The 27,819-nt window shown below is 41.2% G+C and overlaps 1 protein-coding gene across 1 annotated transcript; it reads left to right on the top strand.

The window, feature by feature from the left end:
* Nucleotides 1-24,877, top strand: LOC116981738 (all-trans-retinol 13,14-reductase-like). Its single transcript, XM_033034791.1, has 7 exons — nt 1-205; nt 3,941-4,138; nt 10,656-10,794; nt 12,043-12,152; nt 19,808-19,974; nt 21,187-21,346; nt 24,665-24,877. The coding sequence occupies exons 1-7, from the start codon at nt 1-3 to the stop codon at nt 24,808-24,810; spliced, it is 1,125 nt and encodes a 374-aa protein (XP_032890682.1). The 3' UTR covers nt 24,811-24,877.
* The last annotated feature ends 2,942 nt before the right edge of the window (nt 24,878-27,819 follow it).

The raw sequence follows: 27,819 nt of genomic DNA, 5'->3' as shown, positions 1-27,819 counted from the left end.
ATGTTGCAGAAAGCTTCAAAGCATGTTCCCCTGATGGCTATCCTGAAAATGATTCCTTTTTCGTTGGCCAAATTTCTTATTAAGACGGGCATCATCCATTGGATCTCCACAATATTTAAGGATGCAAGCACAAATGTTATTCAGGTTGTTAATAAGCTGACAGAAAACAAAGATCTAAGAGTTGTCTTCTGCTACATGTTCACCGGTAAGTGGATGATTTTATTTTCCGCCTTATTCTTCGTGTCTGCTGCAACTGTAAGATCACAGATAAGAATAATTTCTCAGTTTATCACATTAGCCGTTTGATGCATTTCAGGTATCGCTTCAGTTGACATACTGTATGGCTTTGTGGTTAGTTTTGTTTCTATTAATCATTAGATTTAGGAGTGTGCTTACTTCAGAAATCCAAAGCAGAACACATTTTTCTTTTTCACTCATGAATGCGCACTCACTGCCCTAGATCAATAGCTCTCTCCACTCCTAATGCCTTGTCTCACCATCTATCGATATACTGCAGATACTCAACAAGTCTTATAGAGCATGGAAATAGGCTCTTCTGTCCAACTCATCCATGCCGGCCAAGATGCCTCATCTAAGCTAGTCCCATTTGACCGTGTCTGGCCCATATCTATCTAAATCTTTCCTATCCATCTATCTATCCAAAAGCCTTATAAATACTGTTATAGTACCTGCCTCAACTACTTCCTCTGGCAACTCGTTCTATATATACCCACCACCATTTGAGCTAAAAAGGTTGCCTATTAAATCTTTCCCTTCTCAACTTAAACCTATATCATCTGTTTTTTGATTCCCTACCCTGGGTAACTAATTGTGCATTCACCCAATCTATTTATCCTTATTATTTTATGCATCTCTGTAAGAAAAGTCTTATCATGTAATTATTTCGCAGGTTGCTCACGAGCCCAGTTTTTATTGTCCATTGCTAATTTCCCTGGAGTTTATCAGCTTGTTTGAACATCTCAGTGTAAGTTAAAATTCAGCCACTTTGCTCTCGATTTGCAGTCACATTTTAGCCAGATAGATTAGGCATAATTTAATCAGACACATTTCATGTTTACTATTAACATTAAAAAATATATAAATTCTAGATTTTAATGTATTTACTTATGGTAATGATTCTGTAGAATTAATTGCCACAGTACATTGTGGAAGCCAAGTCAATGGATATTTTTAAGGCAGAGACAGATAGATTCTTGATTAAGTAAGTAATTTTATTGGCCAAGTATTCACATACAAGGAATTTGCCTTGGTGCTCCGCCCACAAGTAACAACATGACATACAGTGACAGTTACGAATGACTCAGAAAACACTAAACATGAATAATAATAAAACATTAATGATAAAAAACCATTGATCAAGCATGTGAACCAACAAAATACCTGATCAAAGGGAGGCTACAGATTTTTGGCTGTTGAGTAGATCAACTACTCGTGGATAAAAACTGTTTTTATGTCTGGCTGTGGCAGCTTTGACAGTCCGGAGTTGCCTTCCAGAAGGAAATGATTCAAAGAGTTTGTGGCCAGGGTGAGAGGGGTCAGAGATGATCTTGCCCGCTCGCTTCCTGGCGAGCGGGCAAGATTAGTACAGGTGTCAGGGGTTTTGGAGAGAAGGCAGGAGAATGGGGTTGAGAGGGGAAGATAGATCAGCCATGATTGAATGGCAGAGTAGACTTGATGGCCAAATGAAATAATTCTACTCCTATCACTTATGAAGTTGTGAACATGAATTTATGCATTTCCCACTTCTATGGAATTTGAAGATAACAATCCAAGCCAATTGATTGCACAGCCGATAACTCAGCTTATTTATCCTGATTTGAGGGGAAAAAACAAATTTTAACAGCACAGGTTGTTGTACAGCAGTAGGACACAAAGTGCTGGAATAACTTTGGAAGGGTGGCATGGAGGCGTAGCGGTAGAGTTGCTGCCTTACAGCGGCAGAGGTCCGGGTTCGACCTTGACCTCAGGTGCTGTCTGTACGGAGTTTGTACGTTCTCCCTGTGACACACGTGCGTTTTCTCCAGGATCTCCGGTTTCCTCCCACACTCCAAAGACGCACAGGCTTGTAGGTAAATTGACTCGGTAAAATCGTAAATTGTCACTAGTGTGTGTAGGAAAGTGTTAGTGTGTGGGAATCGCTGTTCGACGCAGACTTGGTGAGCCGAAGGGCCTGTCCCCACACTGTATATCTAAACTAAAGTATAGGAGCAGGGAGGTTCTACTGCAGTTGTACAGGGTCTTGGTGAGACCACACCTGGAGTATTGCGTACAGTTTTGGTCTCCTAATCTGAGGAAAGACATTCTTGCCATAGAGGGAGTACAGAGAAGGTTCACCAGACTGAATTCTGGGATGTCAGGACTTTCATATGAAGAAAGACTGAATAGACCCGGCTTGTACTCGCTAGAATTTAGAAGATTGAGGGGGGATCTTATAGAAACTTACAAAATTCTTAAGGGGTTGGACAGGCTAGATGCAGGAAGATTGTTCCCGATGTTGGGGAAGTCCAAAACAAGGGGTCACAGTTTAAGGATAAGGGGGAAATCTTTTAGGACCGAGATGAGAAAAACATTTTTTACACAGAGAGTGATGAATCTCTGGAATTCTCTGCCACAGAAGGTAGTTGAGGCCAGTTTATTGGCTATATTTAAGAGGGAGTTAGATGTGGCCTTTGTGGCTAAAGGGTCCAGGGGGTATGGAGAGAAGGCAGGTACAGGATACTGAGTTGGATGATCAGCCGTAATCATATTGAATGGCGGTGCAGTCTCAAAGGGCCGAATGGCCTACTCCTGCACCTATTTTCTATGTTTCTGTTTCTATGTAAACTAAACTTAGTGGGCCAGGCAGCATCTGTGGAGGACATGGACAGTCGATGATTTAGGTCAGGCTTCAGGCTGATTGTAGTGGGCGAGAGAGAGATGGAAAAGAGTTGGAATCTGTACAGCAGATTTTAATTATAATTGAAATCTTTATATTACAAGTTATGTTAGTTATCTATTGCATGGAGCAGATTATTGATTGTGCAACAGCATTGAAACAAGTCACGATTATTTTAGAAAAATATAATGTCGAGGAATTGTACTGTGTCATGTGAACTAATAAATGCCAGATTTCCATATGTAACTCCAAATGGTTACAATGGCAGACCAAATAACATCATTGTTGACACATATTTTCCTGAATGTTCATCCCCAGTCTAAAGAGAAAGGTCTGTTATGAAGTTGCAGCTGCACCTCTATTGCAATTTCCCTTTCACTGAATGTCAAAGAAATTAAATTTCAGAAGAATAACACATGTTTAACATACATAATGCACTGTTTTAGATCAGATTAGGGGATAAACAGCAGAGGTGGGTTTCAAGGAGTTGAGAGTTCCAAATCGGTGCCTTGCAGAGACATTTCTAGATTATAATGAGTAGAGAACTAAAATTAATCAAAAAATCTGCACTTATGTAGACTGAAATTCCAATCAATTCACAATTCTCACTTTAGTTTAGAGATTAAGCAAGGATACAGACCCTTCAACCCCACTGAGTCCACACTGACCACCAAACACCAGTTTTATGTTATCCTAATTTTGCATCAACTCCCTACACATTAGGGGCAATTTACGGAGAGCCAATTAACCTACAAACCCACACATCTTTGGGGTGTAGAAAGAAACTGGAGTGGCCAGAGGAAGCACATGCGGCCATAAGGTGAACGTGCGAGCTCCACTGAGGCAGCACAAGAGATCAGGATCGCTGAGTTTCTGTTGCTGTGAGGCAGCAGCTCTACCAGCTGTACCTCTGTTCAATTTTAGAATCCTGTTTTATTTCAGAATGTAAACCATGCATGTTTATGGAGTAGTGATTTCAGAAAGAAAGAAGGAAATTATTGCATGGTTTTGCAGACTGTTTAAACGATTGCTTTGCCTCACCAGGTGTCCCTCCCAAAGAATCCAGCTTTGTTATGAATGCACTGTTGGTACATCACTATAAGCGTGGAGCTTGGTATCCCAAAGGAGGTGCCAGCGAGATTGCCTTCCATTGTATCCCAGTTATCCAGAGGACAGGTGGGGCTGTTCTTATGCGCGCCCGTGTGCAGCAGATTTTAATTAGCAAAAATGGAGAGGCCTGTGGTGAGTTTAAAGTCAAACCACTTCTTTGCCCCCTACTCTGACTCTTCCTCGCCACGACGGAAGAACAAGGTAGCCATCGGAAATTTATGTCTATTAATGTCTACTCATCGAAGATAGACACAAAATGCTGGAGTAACAGGCACCATCTCTGGAGAGAAGGAATGGGAGTCGATTTGAGTCTACACCGTTCTTCAGACAGAGAGTCAGGGGAGAGGAAGACACAGAGAAAAGGAAATGTAAGGTAAGTGGTAGTGTAAAGTGGAAGTGTACTTCCTTATCTCTGTGTCTCCCTCTCCCCTGACTCTCAGTCTGAAGATGGGTCTCGACCCGAAATGTCACCTATTTCTTCTCTCCAGAGATGCTGCTTGTCCCACTGAGTTACTCCAGCATTTTGTGTCTATCTTCGGTATAAGCCAGCATTTGCAGTTTCTTCCTACACATAATGTGACTTGCATTTCATATTCATTCAAATGGTCAACTTTTCACTCCAACTAGAGACTGATAGAGATATTATTCCAGGCAAGGATACAAACTCTGGCTTTCACTTTCAAAGGCCAATATCTAACAATTTTTGTTATTAATATTTCTTGTCCTTGTTTATTTAGACACTTTTAATGTTGAGTAGACAGTCAATTGGAAATAAGAATGTCAGAGTGTTCATGGTGTTTTGCACAAGGCTGGTTAATAGGATTTCGGCCTTGAAGGGTGTTAAAAGAGAGAAGAGAGGTGAAATTTATGAGAGGGAAAATAATGAAAAGTTAAACCTTGAAAATGAGTATGTTGAAATGAAAAAAATTCCAAATGCTCCCAAATTGTCTGGTAAAAGATAGAAAGAGGAAGATTACTGCACACACTATATTTTTCATGTGAGACACGTGGACAGATGATATTGAGAAATTCTTCTTGATGGATTTGGCCCTTGAATGGATTTACAGAGACAACAGCTCAGTATCAATTAAAAACTCATCAGATGCTCTAGTGACAAACATTTGGATGCCTCTTCATAAGGCGATTGGGCGTGGAGCTCTCTTAAATTGCAATTATCTTGAAGAAGGCTGTAATTTCCTGCTGAAGTGTAAATTGACATTGTTTGGGTTTATGGATCCAAGTTTACATCATCGGAATCTATAACACCATCAAATGCAAGCCTACTGGTGTACAACCAGTTGTGCGCCAATCATGGCCCATGGATCTACAGTGCCTTCCATAATGTTTGGGACAAAGACCCATTATTTATTTATTTGCCTCCGTGCTCCACAATTTGAGATTTGTAATAGAAAAAAAATCACATGTGGTTAATGTGCACATTGTCAGATTTTATTAAAGGGTATTTTTATACATTTTAGTTTCATTATGTAGAAATTACAGCTGTGTTTATACATAATCCTCCAATTTCAGGGCACCATAATGTTTGGGACACAAGGCTTCACAGGTGTTTGTAATTGCTCAGGTGTGTTTAGTTGCCTCCTTAATGTAAGTATAAGAGAGCTCTCAACACTTAGTCTTTCCTCCAGTCTTTCCATCATCTTTGGAAACTTTTATTGCTGTTTATCAACATGAGGACCAAAGTTGTGCCAATGAAAGTCAAAGCAGCCGTTATGGGATTGAAAAACAAGAATAAAACTGTTAGCGACATCAGCCAAACCTTAGACTTAACAAAATCAACAGTTTGGAACATCATTAAGAGGAAAGAGAGCACTGGTGAGCTTACTAATCGCAAAGGGACTGGCAGGTCAAAGAAGACCTCCACAGCTGATGACAGAAAAATTCTCTCTATAATAAAGAAAAATCCCCAAACACCTGTCCGACAGATCAGAAACACTCTTCAGGAGTCAGGTGTGGATTTGTCAATGACAACTATCCGCAGAAGACTTCATGAACAGAAATACAGAGGCTACACTGCAAGATGCAAACCACTTGTTAGCCGCAAAAATAGGATGGCCGGGTTACAGTTTGCCAAGAAGTACTTATAAGAGCAAAAGGTCTTGTGGACAGATGAGATGAAGATTAACTTATATCAGAGTGATGGCAAGGGCAAAGTATGGAGGAGAGAAGGAACTGCCCGAGATCCAAAGCATACCACCTCATATGTGAAACACAGTGGTGGGGTGTTATGGCCTGGGCATGTATGGCTGCTGAAGATACTGGCTCACTTATCTTCATTGATGATACAACTGCTGGAGGTAGTAGCATAATGAATTCTGAAGTGCATAGACACATCCTATCTGCTCAAGTTCAAACAAACGCCTCAAAACTCATTGGCCGGCGGTTCATTCTACAGCAAGACAATGATCTCAAACATACTGCTAAATCAACAAAGGAGTTTTTCAAAGCTAAAAAATTGTCAATTCTTGAGTGGCCAAGTCAATCACCCGATCTGAACCCAAATGAGCATGCCTTATATATGCTGAAGAGAAAACTGAAGGGGTCTAGCCCCCAAAACAGGCAATACAGGCCTGGCAGAGCATCACCAGAGAAGACACCCAGCAACTGGTGATGTCCATGAATCGCAGTCTTCAAGCAGTCATTGCATGCGAAGGATATGCAACAAAATACTAAACATTACTACTTTCATTTACATGATATTGCTGTGTCCCAAACATTATGGTGCCCTGAAATGTGGGGACTATGTATAAACACTGCTGTAATTTCTACATGATGAAACAAAAATGTATAAAAATGGCCTTTATTAAAATCTGACAATGTGCACTTTAACCACATGTGATTTTTTTTCTATTACAAATCTCAAATTGTGGAGTACAGAGGCAAATAAATAAATGATGGGTCTTTATCCCAAACATTATGGTGGGCACTGTATATCATTGAATCCACCAGTGACGTTTAAAGCTCCCATAAACATATGGAAAGGGTTGAGCACATGATACATGCTGTTATAATAATGGAGCATGATGGATTAGGCTGTTTAACTCGTACTCTCACTCCAGATGCCTTTCCATTTGAACGGAAGCATTATTTTACGCAGAGGGGAGAAATACTGTTTTGCACCTCGACTTTCCTGCAGAGGATTTAATGTTGCTCAATGCTGAAATTATCAATCATATGCAGAACACCATCTTTATGCCTCTCAAATTGGCTGTTGATGGGTTTCAATAAAAGAAAAGACACCAGGTCTCCAAAAATATGGTACAATGTCAAATCGAAAAATAGAACAAAATTTAGAAAATGAGATAAAACGTCTAGATAATGAAAATATAAAACAGCCTTCCAAAGAGTTAAGTAATAAAATTGCATCAGTAAAATATAGATTAAATAAAATATATTCTAATCAAGTGATTAAACTTTTTCAACAAACTAAGCAAGTGTATTTTGAATTTGGAGATAAGCCACAAAAATTACTAGCACGACAGCTTAGAAAATTAGAAGATGAGAAGATGATACACGGAATTAGATCTGAGTATGGAAATATATTAATTACTCCAAAAGATATTAATGATAGATTTTTACAATATTATAAAAATCTTTATTCGTCAAAACTAACAGGACAAACAGATAGTATGGAAATATTTTTACAAGAATGTCAAATCAATAGCTTAGATCAGGAAGGTAGAGAATTGTTAAATGCTGAAATAACAGTAAAAGACATTATAGAATCAATTAGTTCGCTAAAGAACGGAAAAGCAGCGGGCCCAGATGGCCTGAGTGCAGAATTTTATAAAAAATTTCAAGATCTGATTTCCCCAAGATTACAAATAATGTATAGATATGCATATGACCAAGGAAAATTACCAGAATCTTTAAATGAATCCACAATTACACTCATCCCTAAAGTAGATAAGGATTTGGAAGATCCTGGATCATATAGAGCGATTGCCCTTTTAAATACAGACCAAAAAATATTAACTAAGGTCTTAACTAGGAGATTAAGTTTAGTGATCTCTAAATTAATACATTATGATCAAACAGGTTTTATCCCAAAACGTTACTCATCCCATAATCTCAGACGTTTGTTTAATATTATATATTCAAAAAGAATACGAGATACGGAACTAGCGGTTATATCACTAGATGCAGAAAAAGCGTTTGATCAGGTGGAATGGATGTATTTATTTAATATAATGGAAAAGTTTCAATTGGGGGATAGATTTTGTAAATGGGTAAGAATTTTATACTCGAATCCTATGGCAAGAATTTTGACTAACCAAATTTTATCAGCCAAATTCAAACTCTCTAGGGGATGCAGACAGGGATGTCCGTTATCACCCTTATTGTTCGCATTGGTGATAGAACCATTGGCGGAAAAAATTAGATCTGAACCTGAAATATATGGCTATAATACTGATACAACAATTAATAAAATTTCGTTATATGCAGATGATGTTTTGATTTATATTACAAAACCGGAAATTAGTATTCCCAACCTGCTAAACATTATAACTAAGTTTGGTGCATTTTCTGGGTATAGGATTAATTGGGATAAAAGCGAGATTATGCCAATAACAGGAATAAATCTAAATACATTACAACAATACCCATTAAAAGTAGTTACAGACAAACTTAAATATTTAGGGATTAACGTAACTAAAACTCATAACTCATTAATAAAATCCAACTATCCTCAACTATTAGATAAACTTAGAAAAAATATTTTATATTGGAAAACACTTCCTATATCCATGATTGGTAGAATAAGTGCCATAAAGATGGTATTTCTACCGCAGTTGTTATATTTGTTTCAGGCTATTCCTTTTTTTCTTCCGAAAACTTTTTTTTTTAAAATTGATAATATTGTCAATAGTTTTATTTGGGATTATAAAAATCACAGAATAAATAAAAAACATCTATGCAAAGCTAAGATAAATGGAGGATTAGCACTTCCAAACTTTTTATATTATTTCTGGGCTGTTCAGATTAAGAATATGAATTTCTGGTGGGTAAATATGGATCATGAACCGACATGGTTAAATATAGAAAAGGAAGACTGTCTACCTTTCAATGTAGGTTCAATAATTTTTGCACCAACGGAAGTACAAAAAAAATATTATAAAGACAACCTAATAATATATAATAATAGACGTATTTGGAAACAAATAGTTAAGACTCTACATTTGGATAATCTCTCATTTAGATTACCAATTATGAATAATCCATCGTTTAAACCTGCTATATTAGATGGGGGGTTTAAACAATGGGATGATTTAGGAATTACAAGGATAGAACACCTTTATAGAAAAGGAAAATTTCTTTTATTCCAGGAGTTACAAGATATTTATGGATTGTCTCCACAACATTTGTTTAGGTATTTACAAATTAGAGATTATATTAAATCCAATACACAAGATTATAAAAATAAAGAAGCAGGATTGTTAGACGAACTGTTTAATTTACATCCAAATACAGAAAAATTAATAGCCTATATATATAACATCATTTTGGATAAGGAGAATCCAATAACGGAAATATATCGTCAAGCATGGGAAAATGAAATGGGATTGGCTATAACAAAAGAAAACTGGGAAGAAAGTCTACAACGAATACACCGGTGTTCATTAAACGCCAGACATATACTGATACAATTTAAAGTATTATATAGGTTACATTATTCGAAAACTAAATTAAATAGTATTTTTCCGAATCTCTCCGCTATTTGTGATAAGTGCAAGAAAGCAGAGGCAAATTTAATACATAGTTTCGTTACATGTCCTAAATTGAATTATTACTGGACAGAAATTTTTAAAGTTATTTCTGAAGTCATCAAAGTTAAATTGGACCCTAACCCAAAGCTAATAATATTTGGAATTCCGGATTTACATCTATCACTTACAGTAAATCAAAGAAATTTCTTTGATTACTGTTTGATAATTGGGAAAAAAATCATATTGAAATTTTGGAAGGGAACATTATCCCCCACAACCAAAATGTGGGCAACAGAGATGATGGAGACGTTACATCTGGAAAGAATTAGATTTGTCCTATTGGACAAGTATAATTCTTTTGAACAGATATGGTCTCCATATATACAGTATTTAGAGAAGTAGCTGTTCTTGGCAACACAGCTCGGCGTGCACCCTGCGGGATTTGGTGAGAATAATTCATTTTTATATTGGAATTAACATATATGTCTTTATTGATACTATCACTTGTAGTAGTGTTATTAATAATACATATTGTGGTTACTCAAATTTTTTTTTTTTTTTCGTTTCTCTTTTCTTTCTTATATATAATCAAATTATTATTTAATCACTCTCTTAATGATTTATAACTGTTTTATTCTTTCTCTATCATTATTTCTAAAAAAATAGTAGATAAGTATTACTAGTGTTTTACTTAATGCAAATTGAATTAATTTGATATAAAGTTGTTTGAAGCATTGTAATTGATTACCTTTAATAAAAAAATATATTAAAAAAAGAAGTAGTTGAGGCAAATACAATAATAACATTTAAAAGACACTTGGACGGGAACATGGATAGGAAAAGTTTAGAGGTATATAGCAGGTTCCACTCAAGAAAATTCAGGTCATGGATACTGATCGGTGATCTTATTTCTTCCTATGCAGACATCCAGTCACAGCTTAGCATGGTGCGTCATAGCATGGGATCGTTCCTTGTGTTCGTCGGTCTCAAAGGTACAAAAGAAGAGTTAGGGTTGAGAGCAACCAATTATTGGATTTATCAAAACAACAACATGGATGAGCTGTAAGTCACTGCAATATTCATCTACATCAGTCCCACTGCCGGTAATTGAGCATTGGGCAAGGATAAGGGGAAGTGATGGTGGGGGTGTTCAAGTCATTCTGATCAGTTTAGTTTAGTTTAGAGATACAATGTGGAAACAGGCCTACCGAGTCCTCTCCAACCAGCGATTCCTACACTAGTACTATCCTACACACTAGGGACAACTTACAATTTTTTAAACCAAATCCAAATTAACCTACAAACCTGTGCATGTTTGGAGTGTGGGAGGAAACCAAAGCACACGGAGAAAACTCACATGGTCACAGGGAGAATCTGCAAACTCCTGACAGACAACATCCGTAGTCAGGATCGAACCCGGGTCTCCGGCGCTGTAAGGCAGAACCTCTATCACTGCGCCACCAAGCCGCCCTTATACTCAAAGCTAATCAGTGACCAAATACATAATTCCACAGTTTCCCAATAGTTATGGTGAGACAATGATTATTGTGTACATTTCATTGGAAATTAAGGGCTGTGAGGGAGAGAAGTATATTATTGTCAATCTAAGGTGGACAAAAATGCTGGAGAAACTCAGCGGGTGAGGCAGCATCTATGGAGTGAAGGAATAGGTGACGTTTCGGGTCGAGACCCTTTTTCAGTCTGAAGAAGGGTCTCGACCTGAAACCTCACCTATTCCTTCGCTCCATAGATGCTGCCTCACCCGCTGAGTTTCTCCAGCATTTTTGTCTACCTTCGATTTTTCCAGCATCTGCAGTTCTTTCTTAAACTTATGGCCAATCTAGATTTTATGGAATTAACAAATTGGTATGGGTATTTTAATTATTGTAAGTGTAATTTGCATTTAAACTTAAAAAGACAAGTTTATATGCTTTTCAAACTCTCTGTTGATATTATATGTTGAGACATACCCCAAAAGACTTGCAGCTGTAATTGCAGCGAAAGGTGGTTCTACAAAGTATTGACTCAGGGGGGCTGAATACTTTTGCACGCCACACTTTTCAGTTTTTGATTTGTTAAAAAATTTGAAGACCATGTATCATTTTTCTTCCACTTCACAATTATGCACCACTTTGTGTTGGTCTATCACATAAAATCCCAATAAAATGCATTTACGTTTGTGGTTGTAACGAGTACTATCTTTACATGTTCAGTTGTGCTGTTGCTAGTAAGAATGTCATTGATCTATCTGGGACATATGACAATAAAACACCCTAGACTCTAAAAGTTTCAATTATTTTACTGTTTCAGAATGTGTCACACCATGCCTGCAAGCAAGGAGGAGTTTGTCAAAACTATTCCGATGTTATTTGTTACTTTTCCATCAGCCAAGGATATCACCTGGAAGGAACGATACCCAGGTAATTACCATCGAAGTGCGCTGAAAAAGATGGGCAGACAAACTGGGCATGGGATCCTTGAAATAATTATTAAGCATTCAACAGATGCGTTCGTGTATGTGTTCCACTCACTTTTTCAGTCAAATTTAAATTCTTGTATATTTCTATATTGCAAATAGATATCTAGTCTCCCAGAGCATCTCGTCTGTCTTAGTGTAATTTACTATGCTTACACTCTTCTGTTTGAGTATGAATGTGCTTATGTATAATAAGATTTTCCTGAATTGTGTGCAAAAGATAATCTCCCAGCGCATAGGTATATCTGACAGTGAGGTACCATGACACCTTTGAATGGAGACGCTGGATCTGCAGATGATGGACTCTTGAGTTTTGGAGGATCTGAAGAATCTGGAAGAAAGTGCTGTAGGTTAGGCAGCATCTGTGGAGGAATGGACAGTTGATGGTTTGGTCCAGGACCCAACTTCAGTCCCTTCTTCTAGTCAAGACCCTTCTACATTTCCCCCACAGATGCTGCCTAACCTACTGAGTTCATCTGGCACATTGTGCTTTGCTTGAGTATCCCAGAACATAAAGACTCATATGACTCAATAAGAGCGGGGAAGGCTGTTTGGCTCTTTGAGCCTGTTCCACCATTCATGGCCTATCCTTTTTCTCAACACCATATCCTCACAGCAAAGCACAAAGTGCTGGAGAAACTCAAAGGGTCAGGCAGCATCTGTGGAGGGAATAGATAGACTATATTTCAGGTCAGGACCCTATTCAGGCTAAAATCTCAAGTCCGACAAAGGGCAGTGAATGAAACGTCATCTGTCGATTCCCTCCACAGATACTGCCTGACCCGTTGAGTTCTTCCAGCACTTAGATTTTAGCTCAAGATTCCAGCATCTGCAGTTTCTTGAGTCATTATATTCCCGTAGTCTCTTCTAACTCCTTGATGTTCTTTTGTATCACTGTCCTTCTTGAACTAATTTAGTGACCTAGCGCCTACTGCCTTCTGCTGTCAAAAATACCACAGGTTTCACATAATTAAACTCCTAACTTGAGTCTGTGACCTCTGGTCCTCGACCTGTCCTTCCAGGGGAAACATCAAACTCTGTCAGAATTGTGTACGTTTCAATCAGATCTCCTCTCAATCTTAAACAATCTTATGAATAGACAATAGACAATAGGTGCAAGAGTAGGCTATTCGGTCTTTCAAGCCCGCACTGCCATTCACTGTGATCATGGCTGATCATCCACAATCAGTATCCCGTTCCTGCCTTCTCCCCATATCCCCTGACTCCGCTATCTTTAAGAACTCTATCTAACTCTCTCTTGAAAGCATCGAGAGAATTGGCCTCCACTGCCTTCTGAGGCAGAGAATTCCACAGATTCACAACCCTCTGTGTGAAAAAGTTTTTCCTCATCTCTGTTCTAAATGGCTTACCCCTTTTCTTAAACTTAGCTCAGTCAACCCAATCTCCCCTCATCTGAATGTCCTCCCATCCTTGTCTTGCCCCGCCCTTTCCCCGCACCCCTTTCTCCCCACCTATTCATCAGTCAGAAGAAAGATTCCGACCTGAAACATCGTCTGTCCATTTCCTATCCACAGATGCTGCCTGACCCATTGAGTTCCTCGGCACTTTGTATTTTTTGCTAATGAGCAACTATTATGTTGTGTTCACTCTCCCCTGAAGGGCTTCACACAACAAGATCATTCCTGTTCATTGCACAGAACTCCTGCTCATTGCACAGCATCCAATCTAAGATAGTCTGCTTATGAGTTGGCTTCTCAATTGACTGGTGTGAAATGAAAACATTGTGGCGAGATTCCAGGTATTATTCCCAATTGCCAAGTGCACCCATGATTGCCAATAGTACTTAATATTGTTTTTGTTCGATGCACACCCATTCAATGTTTGGAATCCCATGGGCACTTCCCACTAATGGTTAATGTTTACTGTCTCTTGGTGCTTCTTAGCTCTGGTTCCACACTGGTCCGACATTCAGATTTTCCGAGTCTGTTTCCTTGCTCACCATTGCACTGATTTCATCCATAGCAAGCACTTTCCCCCGTTTTCCTTTTCCTTTAATCTTGGTCTTCCTAAATATCAACTCTCCTTCGATATTCAACTCCCAACCTTATCCACTAGAACTGTGCCTTTGCATAATAATTATGTCATATCCATATTTACATGTGTGTGGCTGCTAATTTGTTGATTCTATTTCAAAGGTGCCGTACTGAAACCACAGCATTTGTAATAAAATAAAGGCGTATGTAGATGTCAAGAGATTGCAATTCAATGATTCAATTATATATTAGGGGGAGTGACGAGGTCATAGAGGGGAGTTATAGGGAGGTGGTCACTCCAAAACCACGGGAGGGAGACATGTGGGTCACGCTAAGGAAGGGCAAGGGGCAGAGGCAGGAACGAGGGAGTACTCCAATGTCGGTACACCTTGCAAATAAGTACTCCTGTTTGAGTACGGATGAGGATGACAGCCTGCCCCGGAGTAGCAACAGCGGACGGGCCTCCAGCACAGAGACCGGCCCTGTTGCTCCTAAAGGTAGGGAAAATAAGAAGAGGGCAATAGTAATTGGGGACTCTATTGTTAGGGGGTCGGATAGGCGTTTCTGTGGCCGCAGTCGGGAGACCAGGATGGTGGTCTGCCTCCCTGGTGCCAAGGTCTCGGACGTGTCTCAACGCATCCAAGATATCCTGAAATCAGAGGGAGAGGAGCCTGAGGTCGTGGTACATATTGGTACAAATGACATAGGTAAAAAGAGTGAGGGGGTCTTGAAGGGAGGATTTAGGGTGTTGGGAGGAGAGTTAAGGAAAAGGACCAAAAAGGTAACAATCTCAGGATTACTGCCTGTACCACGCGACAGTGCGAGTAAGAATAGAGCGAGGTGGAGGATAAATGCGTGGCTGAAAGACTGGTGCAGAGGGCAGGGATTCAAGTTTCTGGATCATTGGGACTTCTTTTGGGGAAGGTGGGACCTGTACAGAGAGGATGGGTTGCACTTGAACCCGAGGGGGACCAACATCCTGGCGGGGAAATTTGCAAAGGTCACTGGGGGGACTTTAAACTAGAATGGTTGGGGCGAGGGACTCAAATAGAGAAAGCTGGTAGACCGAATGGGAGGCAGGAAGCAGAAAAGGGAAGCACTCGGACACAAGAGGAGAAAGAAAAAAAGGGAAATAAACAGAGAAGAAGAGACGGGGGGTTTCTCAGAATGTGTGAAGATAAAGCTCTAGATGTAAAAGGGGCAAAAACGGAAAGGAAGGGTAGTAAAAATCATCTGAAAGTGCTTTATCTAAATGCGCGGAGTATTCGAAATAAGATAAATGAATTAACGGTGCAATTAAGTATATATAGTTATGATATCGTGGCCATTACGGAGACATGGCTGCAAGGGAATCAGGACTGGGAGTTAAATATAGAGGGGTACTCGACAATTAGAAAAGATAGACAGGAAAGAAAGGGAGGAGGGGTGGCCCTTTTAATAAGGGAGGGAATAACGGCAATGGAGAGGAAGGATATTGCGTTGAAGGATCAGGATAGTGAAACAGCTTGGGTACAGATAGAGAATAACAAGGGGAAAAAAACACTAGTGGGTGTAATTTATAGACCTCCAAATAGCTGTGACGCTGTTAGTCAGAACATAAATCTGCAAATAGTTGACGCATGTAAAAAGGGAACTGCTGTAATCATGGGGGACTTCAATTTTCATATTAATTGGGCAAACCAAACTGGGCAGGGTAGACTAGAGGAAGAGTTTATTGAATGTATTAGAGACGGGTTCCTAGAACAGTATGTCACGGAACCGACAAGGGGGGAGGCAATCTTAGATCTGGTCCTGTGTAATGAAGCAGGATTAATTAAAAATGTCATAGTTAGGGACTCGTTGGGAACAAGTGACCACAATATGGTCGAATTCCATATTCAAATAGAAGGGGAGCAGGTTGAAACTCAGGCTAGGGTGCTTAGTCTAAATAAAGGGGATTATGAAGGTATGAGGACTGAGCTGATCAAAGTTGACTGGGATAGCAGACTCAAGAATAAGACGGTACATGAGCAGTGGTGTACGTTTAAGGATCTACTGTATAACCTTCAAGAAAAATTTATTCCTATGAAGAAAAAAAGGGGTAAGGGTAAGAACAGTCAGCCATGGCTCAGTAAAACTATAAAGGATAGTATTCGGCTGAAGGCAAGGGCATATAAGGTAGCCAGAGGTAGTGGGAGGGTAGAGGATTGGGAAGCATTTAAAGGTCAGCAAAAAGTAACTAAGAGATTAATTAAGACGGGGAAAATAGGCTATGAAAGGAATTTAGCGAACAACATAAAAACTAATAGTAAGAGTTTTTATAGCTATATAAGAAGAAAAAGGGTGGCTAAGGTGAACGTTGGTCCATTGGAGGGTGAGACTGGAGAGTTGTTGGTGGGGAACATGGAAATGGCAAAGGCATTAAACGAGTATTTTGTATCAGTCTTCACCATAGAAGACACAAAAAATATTCCAACGCTGGATAAACAGGAGGCGGTAGGAATGGAGGAGCTAAATACTATTAAGATCACCAAGGAGGTGGTATTAGGGAAATTAATGAGACTGAAGGAGGATAAATCCCCTGGGCCTGATGGATTACATCCAAGGGTCTTGAGGGAGATAGCAGTGGGGATTGTGGATGCATTGGTGATAATTTTCCAAAACTCCCTGGAGGCAGGAACGGTCCCAGTGGATTGGAAAATGGCCAATGTAACACCTATATTTAAAAAAGGAAGTAAACAGAAGGCGGGTAACTATAGACCGGTTAGTCTAACATCGGTGGTGGGTAAAATGTTGGAGACAATTATTAAAGAAACGCTAACGGGCCACTTGGATAAACATGACTTCATCAGACAGAACCAGCATGGTTTTGTGAAGGGGAAATCGTGTTTAACGAATCTGCTCGAATTCTTTGAGGAAGTAACAACTCGGGTGGATAAAGGGGAACCGGTGGATGTGGTATACTTGGACTTCCAAAAGGCTTTTGACAAGGTGCCACATAAGAGACTATTGCTAAAAATGAAAAATTATGGGATTGGGGGTAATATATTAGCATGGGTAGAGGATTGGCTAACGAATAGGAAGCAGAGAGTGGGGATAAATGGTTCATACTCGGGATGGCAACCGGTAACTAGCGGGGTTCCGCAAGGGTCGGTGCTGGGACCCCAGTTGTTCACGATTTATATAAATGATTTGGAGGAGGGAACCAAGTGTAATATATCAAAATTTGCGGACGATACGAAAATGGGAGGGAAAGTAGGGGATGAGGAGGATAGGAAGAGTCTGCAAAAGGATATAGATAAGCTAGGTGAGTGGGCAACAACTTGGCAGATGAAATTTAATACTAATAAATGTGAAGTCATTCACTTTGGGGAAAAAAATGATAGGGCAAGTTATTTTCTAAATGAGGAGGAGCTGCGTTGTAATGCAACGCAAAGGGATCTAGGGGTATTAGTACATGAATCACTAAAAGTCAGTATGCAGGTGCAGCAAGCAATCAGGAAGGCCAATGGAGTTTTGGCCTTTATTGCTAGGGGGATTGAGTATAAAAACACGGAGGTCTTGCTGCAGCTGTACACGGTATTGGTGAGACCACATTTGGAATACTGTGTACAGTTCTGGGGTCCATACTTAAGAAAGGATGTACTAGCCCTGGAGGCAGTGCAGCGAAGGTTTACAAGATTAATTCCTGCAATGAGGGGATTGACATATGAGGAAAGGTTAAGTAAGCTGGGACTCTACTCTTTGGAGTTTAGAAGAATGAGAGGCGATCTCATTGAAACGTATAAGATCGTGAGGGGCCTTGATCGGGTGGATGCACCGAGGATGTTCCCAATGATCGGGGAGGCTAGAACTAGGGGACATAGTTGCAGAGTGAGGGGGGGCTCTTTTAAAACTGAGATGAGGAAGAACTTCTTCACCCAGAGAGTGGTTAGTTTGTGGAATTCACTGCCCCAGGGAGCAGTGGAAGCAGAAACGTTAAATATATTTAAGTCGAAAATAGATGGTTTTTTAGCTGCCAAGGGGATAAGGGGCTACGGGGAGAGGGCAGGGATATGGACCTAGGTATGGTTAGTATAGTAGACCTGAGTGATCTCCTGGACAAATGTCGATCGCCTGGATTGGGGTCGGAGAGGAATTTCCCGGATTTTTTTCCCGAATTGGACCTGGGTTTTTATCCGTTTTTTTGCCTCCCCCAGGAGATCACGCGGTTCTTGGGGTGGAGAGGGGTGATAGCGGTATAAAGGGGAGGGTAGTGTCTTGTGTTCTGTGTCTTGTGTCTACTGTTTGTGGGTAAGTGTGTCTGTTTGGTGTTCAGCCATGAGTGAATGGCGGTGCGGGCTCGACGGACCTGGTGGTCTACTCTCGCACCTACTTTCTATGATTCTATGATTCTATAGTTATTGTTACATGTACCTACTGCCTACATGTACCTGTTTGTAGTTTGTTTGGTTGTTTGTTTGTTTGTTTTTTAGCACAAAGTCCGCGAGCATTGCCACTTTTCATTTCACTGCACATCTCGTATGTGTATGTGACGAATAGACTTGACTTGACTTGACTTGACGTGACTACTGTAGGTGCAGTGAAATGGTGTTTTGCATAAAGCCTGGTAAAATCATATAGCAGACCTCATCTAGGCAGTACACAAGTGTTGCCACATTTTGGCGCTGACAAAGTTACAAAAGTACCCCCACCCCCCCACCCTCACCGTCCCCCCTCCCACCACCCGCAAGGTCCCCATTTGATTTTATTGCCATTGGTGACTAAACAAATTTTAATAATACTTTTTTTTAATGTACAATGGGACTATTTGTCTTGCTATCATCCTTCTCTTTATATTTTAACTCAACCAAGTTCTAAAGGAGAGTGAATGTTTCAAGGAAAAGGGACTTCCTCCCATTAACAATCCACAGTGTTGATCAAAAGATACATTCTTGATGGAATTAAGAAGCAATTTGGAGCTTAATTCATCCGCACCCAATTATTAAAAGGCAGTCTGTGGAGAAACGGAAACATTTGTCAAAAAACATTAAAACATTTTGGTTGATCTATATTTTACAATTGAGAATATTATTACTGTGTCTGATTACAAATGCCTGTGTTAAGAAGAAAAGTTAATATCTCCTCAAATCAGGCCTGATTTGCTTCACTAATCTTTCTGCAATATGCAGAGATAAAAATGTCATCAGACATTATTGAGATGTATTAAATCTTTGGTCTTTACAAGCCATCTAGAGCAGTGGGACTGGAGAATAAAGCTACATGGCGCAGTTATACGGCTATATGTGCTATACGGAGGCACAGCAGTAGAACTCACAGTGCCAGAGATCCGGGTTCGATCCTGACCTCGGATGCTGTCTGTGTGGAGTATGCACGTTCTCGCTGTGATCATGTGGGTTTCCTCCGGGTGCTCCGGTTCCCTCCTACATCCCAAAGAACTGCGGGCATGTAGGTTAATTGATCGCAGTACATTACCTTTCGCGTGTAGAAGGTGGATGTAAAAGTGGGATAACGTAGAAATAGTGTGAATGGGTGCTCGATAATTGGTGTGGGCTCGGTGGGACGGAAGGCCTGTTTCAAGGCAGTATTTCTAAACTAAACTCAAACTAACATTTCTGATTATCAGGAAATTCGTGTATGACAATTCTGACCATGGCTCGCTACGAGTGGTTCGAGGAATGGAAAGATGAAAAAGTAAAGAGTCGAGGGGCGGACTACGAGACGTGGAAGATGGACATTGCCAGGAAACTATTGGACCGGGCCATAGATTTGTTTCCACAGCTGAAGGATAAGGTATCATTAAAACCGTGGTTCTTCTAGCTATTTATTTATTTGTTGCCAGTATTACTGGTCTGACCTCATTGCCCGCTGAAACAAATGTCTTGTGGTATTATTCAGGGTGCTGTCAAGATGAACAAAGGAGGAGGACTGACTGAAAGTTATTGCATTCCACCACAGTGAAGAATGTTGATTACACTGTGGTGGATGTTCATGTTGTATTCTACTGTGTATTGTGCTCTTTTGATTGTATGGCTTCATGGTAAGTCAAATTTGACTGTACCTTAATTGGTGCATGTGGCAATAAATGTGAAATTGAACTTGAGTCAATCACCTCAGAGGCTCTGGGGCCAGACGTTGACCAGACCAAGTAAGGGTGGCTGATTTCCTCCGTCGAAGAACACAAGTGATCAATTAACATATTGGTCTTTGGTGTGTGGGAGTACACCTATGTGGTTAAGGGGAGAACGTGCAATATAATCCCAATCAGTACCAGAGATCAGGTACAGTTTATTCCCAGCTGTTATCAGGCAACTAAATCATCCTATCAATAACTAGAGAATGGTCCTGAGCTATTATCTATCTCACTGGAAACCCTTGGACTATCTTTAATTGGACTTTACTGGATTTTATCTTGCACTAAATGTTATTCGCTTTATCATGTATCTGTTCATCTGTGGATGGCTCGATTGTGATCATGTATAGTCTTTCCGCTGACTGGTTAGCATGCAACAAAAGTTTTCACTGTACCTTGGTACACGTGGCAATAAACTGAACTAAACTAAACTAAACCTGGGTCCCTGGAGCTGTGGAACTTTGCTTTACTGGGCACACCACTCTGCTGCACAAGATAGCCATAATGTGACATTATTTTACGATGTGTGTTGAAAGGAACTGCATTTAATGCTGATTTAAATCAAAGATAGACACAAAAAGCTAGAATAACTCAGCGGGGCAGACAGCATCTTTGGAGAAAAGGAACAGGTGATGTTTCGGGTCGAGACCGTTCTTCAGACTGAGAATCAGGGGATAGGGAAACGAGAGAGAGCGGCGTGATCTAGAGAAATATTTGGGTTGTCTGGCAACGAAAGAAAATGCAGTAATCAATTTCTTCTCTCCAGAGATGCTGCCTGTCCCGCAGAGTTACTCCAGCTTTTTGTGTTTATCTGTCGTCATCAATTAATCAACGAGAAATTATTGTTTAAAATGTATGTGTGAAAATCCTAGATTGAATACATCAATGCGGCGACTCCTCTCAGTAATCAGTACTACCTGGCTGCACCTCGAGGGGAGATGTACGGTATCGAGCAGGACCTTCATCGGTTCACTCCTGAAGTCGTCGCCTCCATCAGAGCCAAAACGCCCGTGAAGAACCTTTACCTCACTGGTAAGCATTCGGCTGAGTCTATTCCAACCAAGCAGGAATGTCGGTTAACTAGCTACTTCACTATGTTGACAGGGACAGAATCAGGTATTAATATAACAGCAAGAATGTAATTATAGGTTTGCCTCTGCATGTTGAAATTCTTCCTGTGCCAGGACTTGCCTGTAACCAGACAACAATTCTTCAACCCACATTTTCTTAATTAATACATATAATTAATACATATTTTAGTCATGGAGTCATGCGGCACTGAAACAGAATCTTCAGCCCAATCTTCCATGCCGATCAACACTAGTTCCTCCTGCCCACGTCTGGGCCATATTCCTCTAAATCGTTCCCTGTCCAAATGACTTTTCAATGCTGTAACAAGGAACTGCAGGTGCTGGTTTACCAAGGAAAGACACCAAATGCTGGAGTAACTCAGCGGGTCAGGCAGCAACCCTGGAGAACATGGATAGGTGAAGTTTCTGGTCGGGACCCTTCTTCAGCCCGAAACGTAACCGATCTATGCTCTCCAGTGATACTGCCTGACCCGTTGAGTCACTCTACCATTTTGTGTCTTTTAAATGTTGTTATTTTACCTGCCTCAACTACCTCCTCTGGCAGCTTTTTCCATATACCCACCACCTTGGGTATATGTGTGAAAATGTTGCCTCTCAGGTTTATATTACCTCTCACCTTAACCCCGTGCCCACTAGCTTTCTGGCAGAAGATCAGATGTGACCATGTGCTTTGGCTGCTTCCCTTTATAACTTTGATCGTCACAGCTTGCACAGTATAGATCTTTTGCTGTACCTCAGGAATGGTTGTTGCACTATGAGAAAAGATAAGTGTTTCGATCGTGTCTCAAAGCTCAGTGCATAGAAGCTGCCTGAGAGCAAGGACTGATGAAATCCTTCAGTGCCTCGTTCTATTTTTTTGCTTGTATTTCCCTTTAGATCATTCCGTCCCACACGAGCAAGACTTGGACACCCAAGGCAGAGATGGACAAAGTAAAAATTGCTCACTAATGGTCTCAGCTCTGGAAAAAAATGATTTGAGCCTGTTTGGGAAAATTTATTCTCAGCTGAAAAAAAATTGAATTTCATCAAATCAAAAAGTGAAAGGAAAGCCTTCAGATGTCGACTATCCCCAACGTTTTCTGTTTCAATTTCATAAAAGTGTTAACTTCATGGAGATTGTCAGGGAAAATGAATTTCCCAATTAATTTTTCAGTTTGGGCACTATTCAGATGACCACTGGTGTTCAACCTCACAAACATGTAACAACCAATGGCAATGCCGTGACAAATCTCTTCCACACAATCTCCATGGTTACAACACGTTTTAAGGTTTTACACGTTCTATAAAAAACTAATGCACACTCCCCTGGATATCCGGTGGCGCTGTTACTGGCTGCCTCCGCCCGCGGTCTGGTTTTTGTTGTGTTTAGAGTGTGTTTTTATAGTTTTTTTCAGTATTTTATGTGGGGGGAAGCGGGTAGGGTAAGGGGTAAACCGTCCTTCATTCGCTTCCTGGCGAGGATGCGGCTATTATTCGAGTTGCGTACTCGCCCCCCCCCCCGCGGCCTACCAACTGGAATTACGCGACCTTTCCTGCTGGGACCAGACCAGAGCTGCAGCAGCTGCGGTGCTGCGCTCGATATATCGCGGAGCGGGCGAGGCCTTACCTGGAATCACCACTTGGAGTTCCGGAGTGTTGGGCCGCTGCTCCAACATCGCGGAGCTGTGGGTGCACAGCTCCCAACGCGGGCGGCGCTGACTTTAACATCGCGGAGTCCTGGGACCCTTTGCCGGGGGTCGCCAGCGCGAATCTCCGCCCAGCGCAGCCTGTGGACATCGGGAGCCACGGATTCCGGTGGAAGGTGGCCGATTCAGAGGTCCAGGCCGCTGAGGATGTTCTCCCGTTCAACGTCGGGGTTCCATCATTCCCGGCGAGAGGGCCTGAACATCGGGCCGTCTGTAGCGGCGACTACGGGGTGCTCGGGTGGCCCCGACCACGGGTGAACATTGGGGAACATCAGCGAGGAGGTTGACTGGACTTTGGTTCCTTCTCTCACAGTGGGGAAATTTGGTGCCGCTGTGGGGATGTTTGTGTTGTGGACTACTGTGTTCTGTGTTTTTGTTTTGTTTTGTTTTTTATTTTATTTTTTGTATGACTGTAAGGGAAAGAGAATTTTGTTGTCTCTTAACTGAAGACAGTGACAATAAATTAAATCTAATCAAATCAAATCAAAAACCATGGCAAACCATGTTTCAGGCCTTGATTCCTTTGGAGGGTGACACAGTGGCACAGGTGACAGTGCTGCTGCCTCACGGTGCCAGTGACCCGGGTTCGATCCTGAGCTCGGGTGCTCTCTCTGCGGGGTTTCCCGTTCTCTGTGTGTTTCCCCCAGGAGTCATAGTGTCATCCAGCACAGAAACAGGCCCTTCTGCCCAACTTGCCCATGCCAACCAAGATGCCCATCCACACTAGTCCCACCTACATGTGCTTGGCCCAGAGCCCTCTAAACCTTTTTATCTGTGTACTTGTCCAAATGTTGTTCAAATGTTGTTATAGTACCTGCCTCAACTACCTCCTTTGGCAGTTCATTCCATAAATACACCACTCTCTGTGTGAAAACGTTGCCCCTCAGGTTCCTATTCCAATTTCCCTCTCTCACCTTAAACCTATGTCCTCTGGTTCTCGAATTCCCTTGGTGAAGAGCTGGAGGCAAGAAAGGACCAGGACCAATCTGAGCTGTCCACAAATGGCCTCAGGCAGGGCTTTGCCTGTTAGGCCCATTGCTGGCTAGGGAAGGTGTAATGTCATGAGGGAAACAATGTTGAGAACTGTGGACAAAACAACATGAAGAACTGTGGAACTGGTTAAACAACTAGGCTTGTGGGGGGGGGGGAATGAACGTAGAAGTTACTTAAAATTAAAGAATTCAAAGTTCATACCGCTTGGTTGTAAGCTGCTCAAGTGAAATATGAGGTGCTGTTCCTCCAAATTGTCTGTGACCTCATTCTTGCCATGGAGGAGGCCCAGGACAGAGAGGTCAGTATGGGAAGTAACCAGCAGATGCCATAGACCTCAACAGACCTAGAGAAAGTGTTCAACAAAATGATCACCGAGTCTCCGTTTGGTATATGAATTGGCCTCTTTAAATTCCACCTATTGTGTAGTGAATAGATGAGAAAGTGGGGTAACCTGGAAGTAGTGTGTTCGGGTGACCGATTGGCAGTGTGGACCCTGTGGGCAGAAGGGTCTGTTTCCATGATGTATCTCTCTAAATTCCAAACTGCAATCCATCCACTTATCTCGATGCATTCTCTTGCAGGTCAAGATGTCTTTTCCAATGGGATAGCAGGAGCTATGCATGGAGGACTTCTCTGTGCCTCTGCCATTCTCAGGCGAATTGTGTATGTAGATCTTATTTTTCTTAAACGGAGACTTAAGAAGAAACAACTTAAAAAAGTTGTGTGAACCTCTGACAGCAGGTTTAATCAGTGCTTCATGGCACTGTGAATAAAGGATGCTTGATTCAATTCCACCTGATTCTCAATTGATGTTTTGTTAAAATCTCTTCATTCTCAATTCTTTTGCTGCTGCTTTCTCACTTTGGTATACAGTTTAAGATTTTTTGTTGTTGGTGCTAGTAAAACACACAGAAAACCAATGTCAAAACTGGACCGTAGGATTTTGTTTTTGAATTATTCACTTTCTGATAATGTTGAGAAAGGTCGGCATTTGCAGCCCATCACTCATTGCCTCATGGAAGGTGACAATAACTGATCAGGTGTGAAACTTGGAGGACTTTTTCATAGTTTGGAGGATCATAAAACACAGATCAGTTAAAGAGGACAAGTTTTCTGCGTTGAAGAACAGTCGTGACCCAGATGGGGATTATACGAGTATCTCACATTTTTTTGAATATAGACACAAAAAGCTGGAGTAACTCAGCGGGTCAGGCAGCATCTCTGAAGAGAAGGAATAGGCGACGTTTCGGGTCAAAGGTTTCAAAGGTCTTTTATTGTCACATGTACTAATTTTTGCATGTCTTTCATCTATGGAAACATGCAAGTTCACCACTGAACCATGGTAATCCCTGGCGCATGACCAATGAACATGTGAAGTATTGCGGGAATGGAGTTCATGCATTGGCAGCATGCAGAGACTCAGTATTAGCATTTGCAGGCGAACACTCTCTTTCATACCATCCGCCCGTCCAATCAAACACCTTCCGCCCCATTGTGGAAATGTCTACCCATGACAGATTGGCAGCATCGGTCACTTCAGACCCACAGAACCAGACTGGAGAGAAGCCATCATCAGTCCAACATAATTCCCAAGGGAGAAGGAGAAGATATTTATAGGCTGCTGTCTGGGGTAAAATGTGAGCTCAGTGCTGGAATGCAGAGGTGACATGGGATCAACTCCATGATTCAAATATAATAGTTACACGTTGTATAACTAATTATCCCCAGAAAACTCATGTTCATCTACTTTATGTTTATTCAATGGATTAACATTCATTTTTCGTAATACAGTTTTAATTTATATTTTAATATTCAAAATGATCTCTTGTACTTTCTCAGAGAATTTTGTAAATAGCACGACTAAGTGACTTTATAGAAAGGTTAGTCAATGACTGTTTGTGCAGTATATACTGAGCCCTTCAACTTAATTTAGTAATAACATGGTGTAATAGAATGCATCACAGGATTAGTTTCTTTTATAATGTCCCGGTTGAAATTTATAATAGCTCTGCATTGCCACTGTCAGGACATTGTTAGTATTGCAACTGTCAGTTTTATCTTGAAAAAAGCACTAATAATAAAACTGATGTACCAAACACACAAAAAAGAAATCATTTACCTGCACTTAACTTACCTTTTAACTCGAGGTCAGCTTGAATAAATGGAGCCATGCTACTTTCTCTATTGCCCTTGAAGTAAAATTGAGGGACCAGATACAAGGAACTGCAGATGCTGGAATCTTGAGCAAAACACAAAGTGTTGGAGGAACTTAAGCAGGTCAGGCAATATCTGTGTGGGCAATGGACAAATGATGTTTTGGGTCGGGAACTTTCTTCAGACTGATGTCAGAACATGGTTGAAGAGCAGGAGAGCAGCAGGAATCATAGAGGGGGAGCAGTGAGCATTGGGATACTTTTATTGTTGCATGTGACAAGTCACAGTGAGATGCTTCGTTTTGCATACCCAGGCATACAAAGAGTCGCAATGTGGAGGGTTAGCTATGGGGGGCTTGTCCGTACATCTGGAGTTGCATGAATTTTCTCCGAGAACTTCTGTTTCCTCCCCCACTCCAAAGACGTTTTTGCCCCAATGTTCCCCCCCCCCCCCCCCCCCGGTCTCACAGAACAGGTCAGAGAGAGGAGGAGAACATAGAAACATAGAAAATAGGTGCAGGAGTAGGCCATTCGGCCCTTCGAGCCTGCACCGCCATTCGATATGATCATGGCTGATCATCCAACTCAGTATCCTGTACCTGCCTTCTCTCCCTTTAGCCACAAGAGCCACATATAACTCCCTCTTAAATATAGCCAATGAACTGGCCTCAACTACTTTCTGTGGCAGAGAATTCCACAGATTCACCACTCTCTGTGTAAAACAACTTCAAAGTCGCCATATTTTGAGCAGATACCACAGTGTAGCAGAAAAAACCAAGGAACTGATTGTGGACTTTGGAAGGAGTAGGAGGGGGACCCACAGCCCCATTTATATCAACGGGTCGATGGTTGAAAGGGTCAAGAGCTTCAAATTCCTGGGCGTGCACATCTCTGAAGATCTTTCCTGGTCCGAGAACACTAATGCAATCATCAAAAAAGCACATCAGCGCCTCTACTTCCTGAGAAGATTACGGAGAGTCGGATTGTCAAGGAAGACTCTCTCTAACTTCTACAGGTGCACAGTCGAGAGCATGCTGACCGGTTGCATCGTGGCTTGGTTCGGCAATTTGAGCGCCCTGGAGAGGAAAAGACTACAAAAAGTAGTAAACACTGCCCAGTCCATCATCGGCTCTGACCTTCCTTCCATCGAGGGGATTTATCGCAGTCGCTGCCTCAAAAAGGCTGGCAGTATCATCAAAGACCCACACCATCCTGGCCACACACTCATCTCCCTGCTACCTTCAGGTAGAAGGTACAGGAGCCTGAAGACTGCAACAACCAGGTTCAGGAATAGCTACTTCCCCTCAGCCATCAGGCTATTAAACCTGGCTCGGACAAAACTCTGATTATTAGCAACCACTTTCTGTTATTTGCACTATCAGTTTATTTATTCATGTGTGTATATATTTATATCATGGTATATGGACACATTTATCAGTTTTGTAGTAAATGCCTACTATTTTCTGTGTGCTTAAGCAAAGCGAGAATTTCATTGTCCTATACAGGGACACATGACAATAAACTCACTTGAACTTGAATGTGTGTGTGTGTGTGTGTGTGTGTGTGTGTGTGTGTGTGTGTGT

Source organism: Amblyraja radiata, chromosome 16, assembly GCF_010909765.2.
Source record: "Amblyraja radiata isolate CabotCenter1 chromosome 16, sAmbRad1.1.pri, whole genome shotgun sequence".
NCBI classification, from domain to species: domain Eukaryota; kingdom Metazoa; phylum Chordata; class Chondrichthyes; order Rajiformes; family Rajidae; genus Amblyraja; species Amblyraja radiata.
Note: the sequence above shows the minus strand (reverse complement) of the source record. Positions and strands in the feature narration are given on the sequence as shown.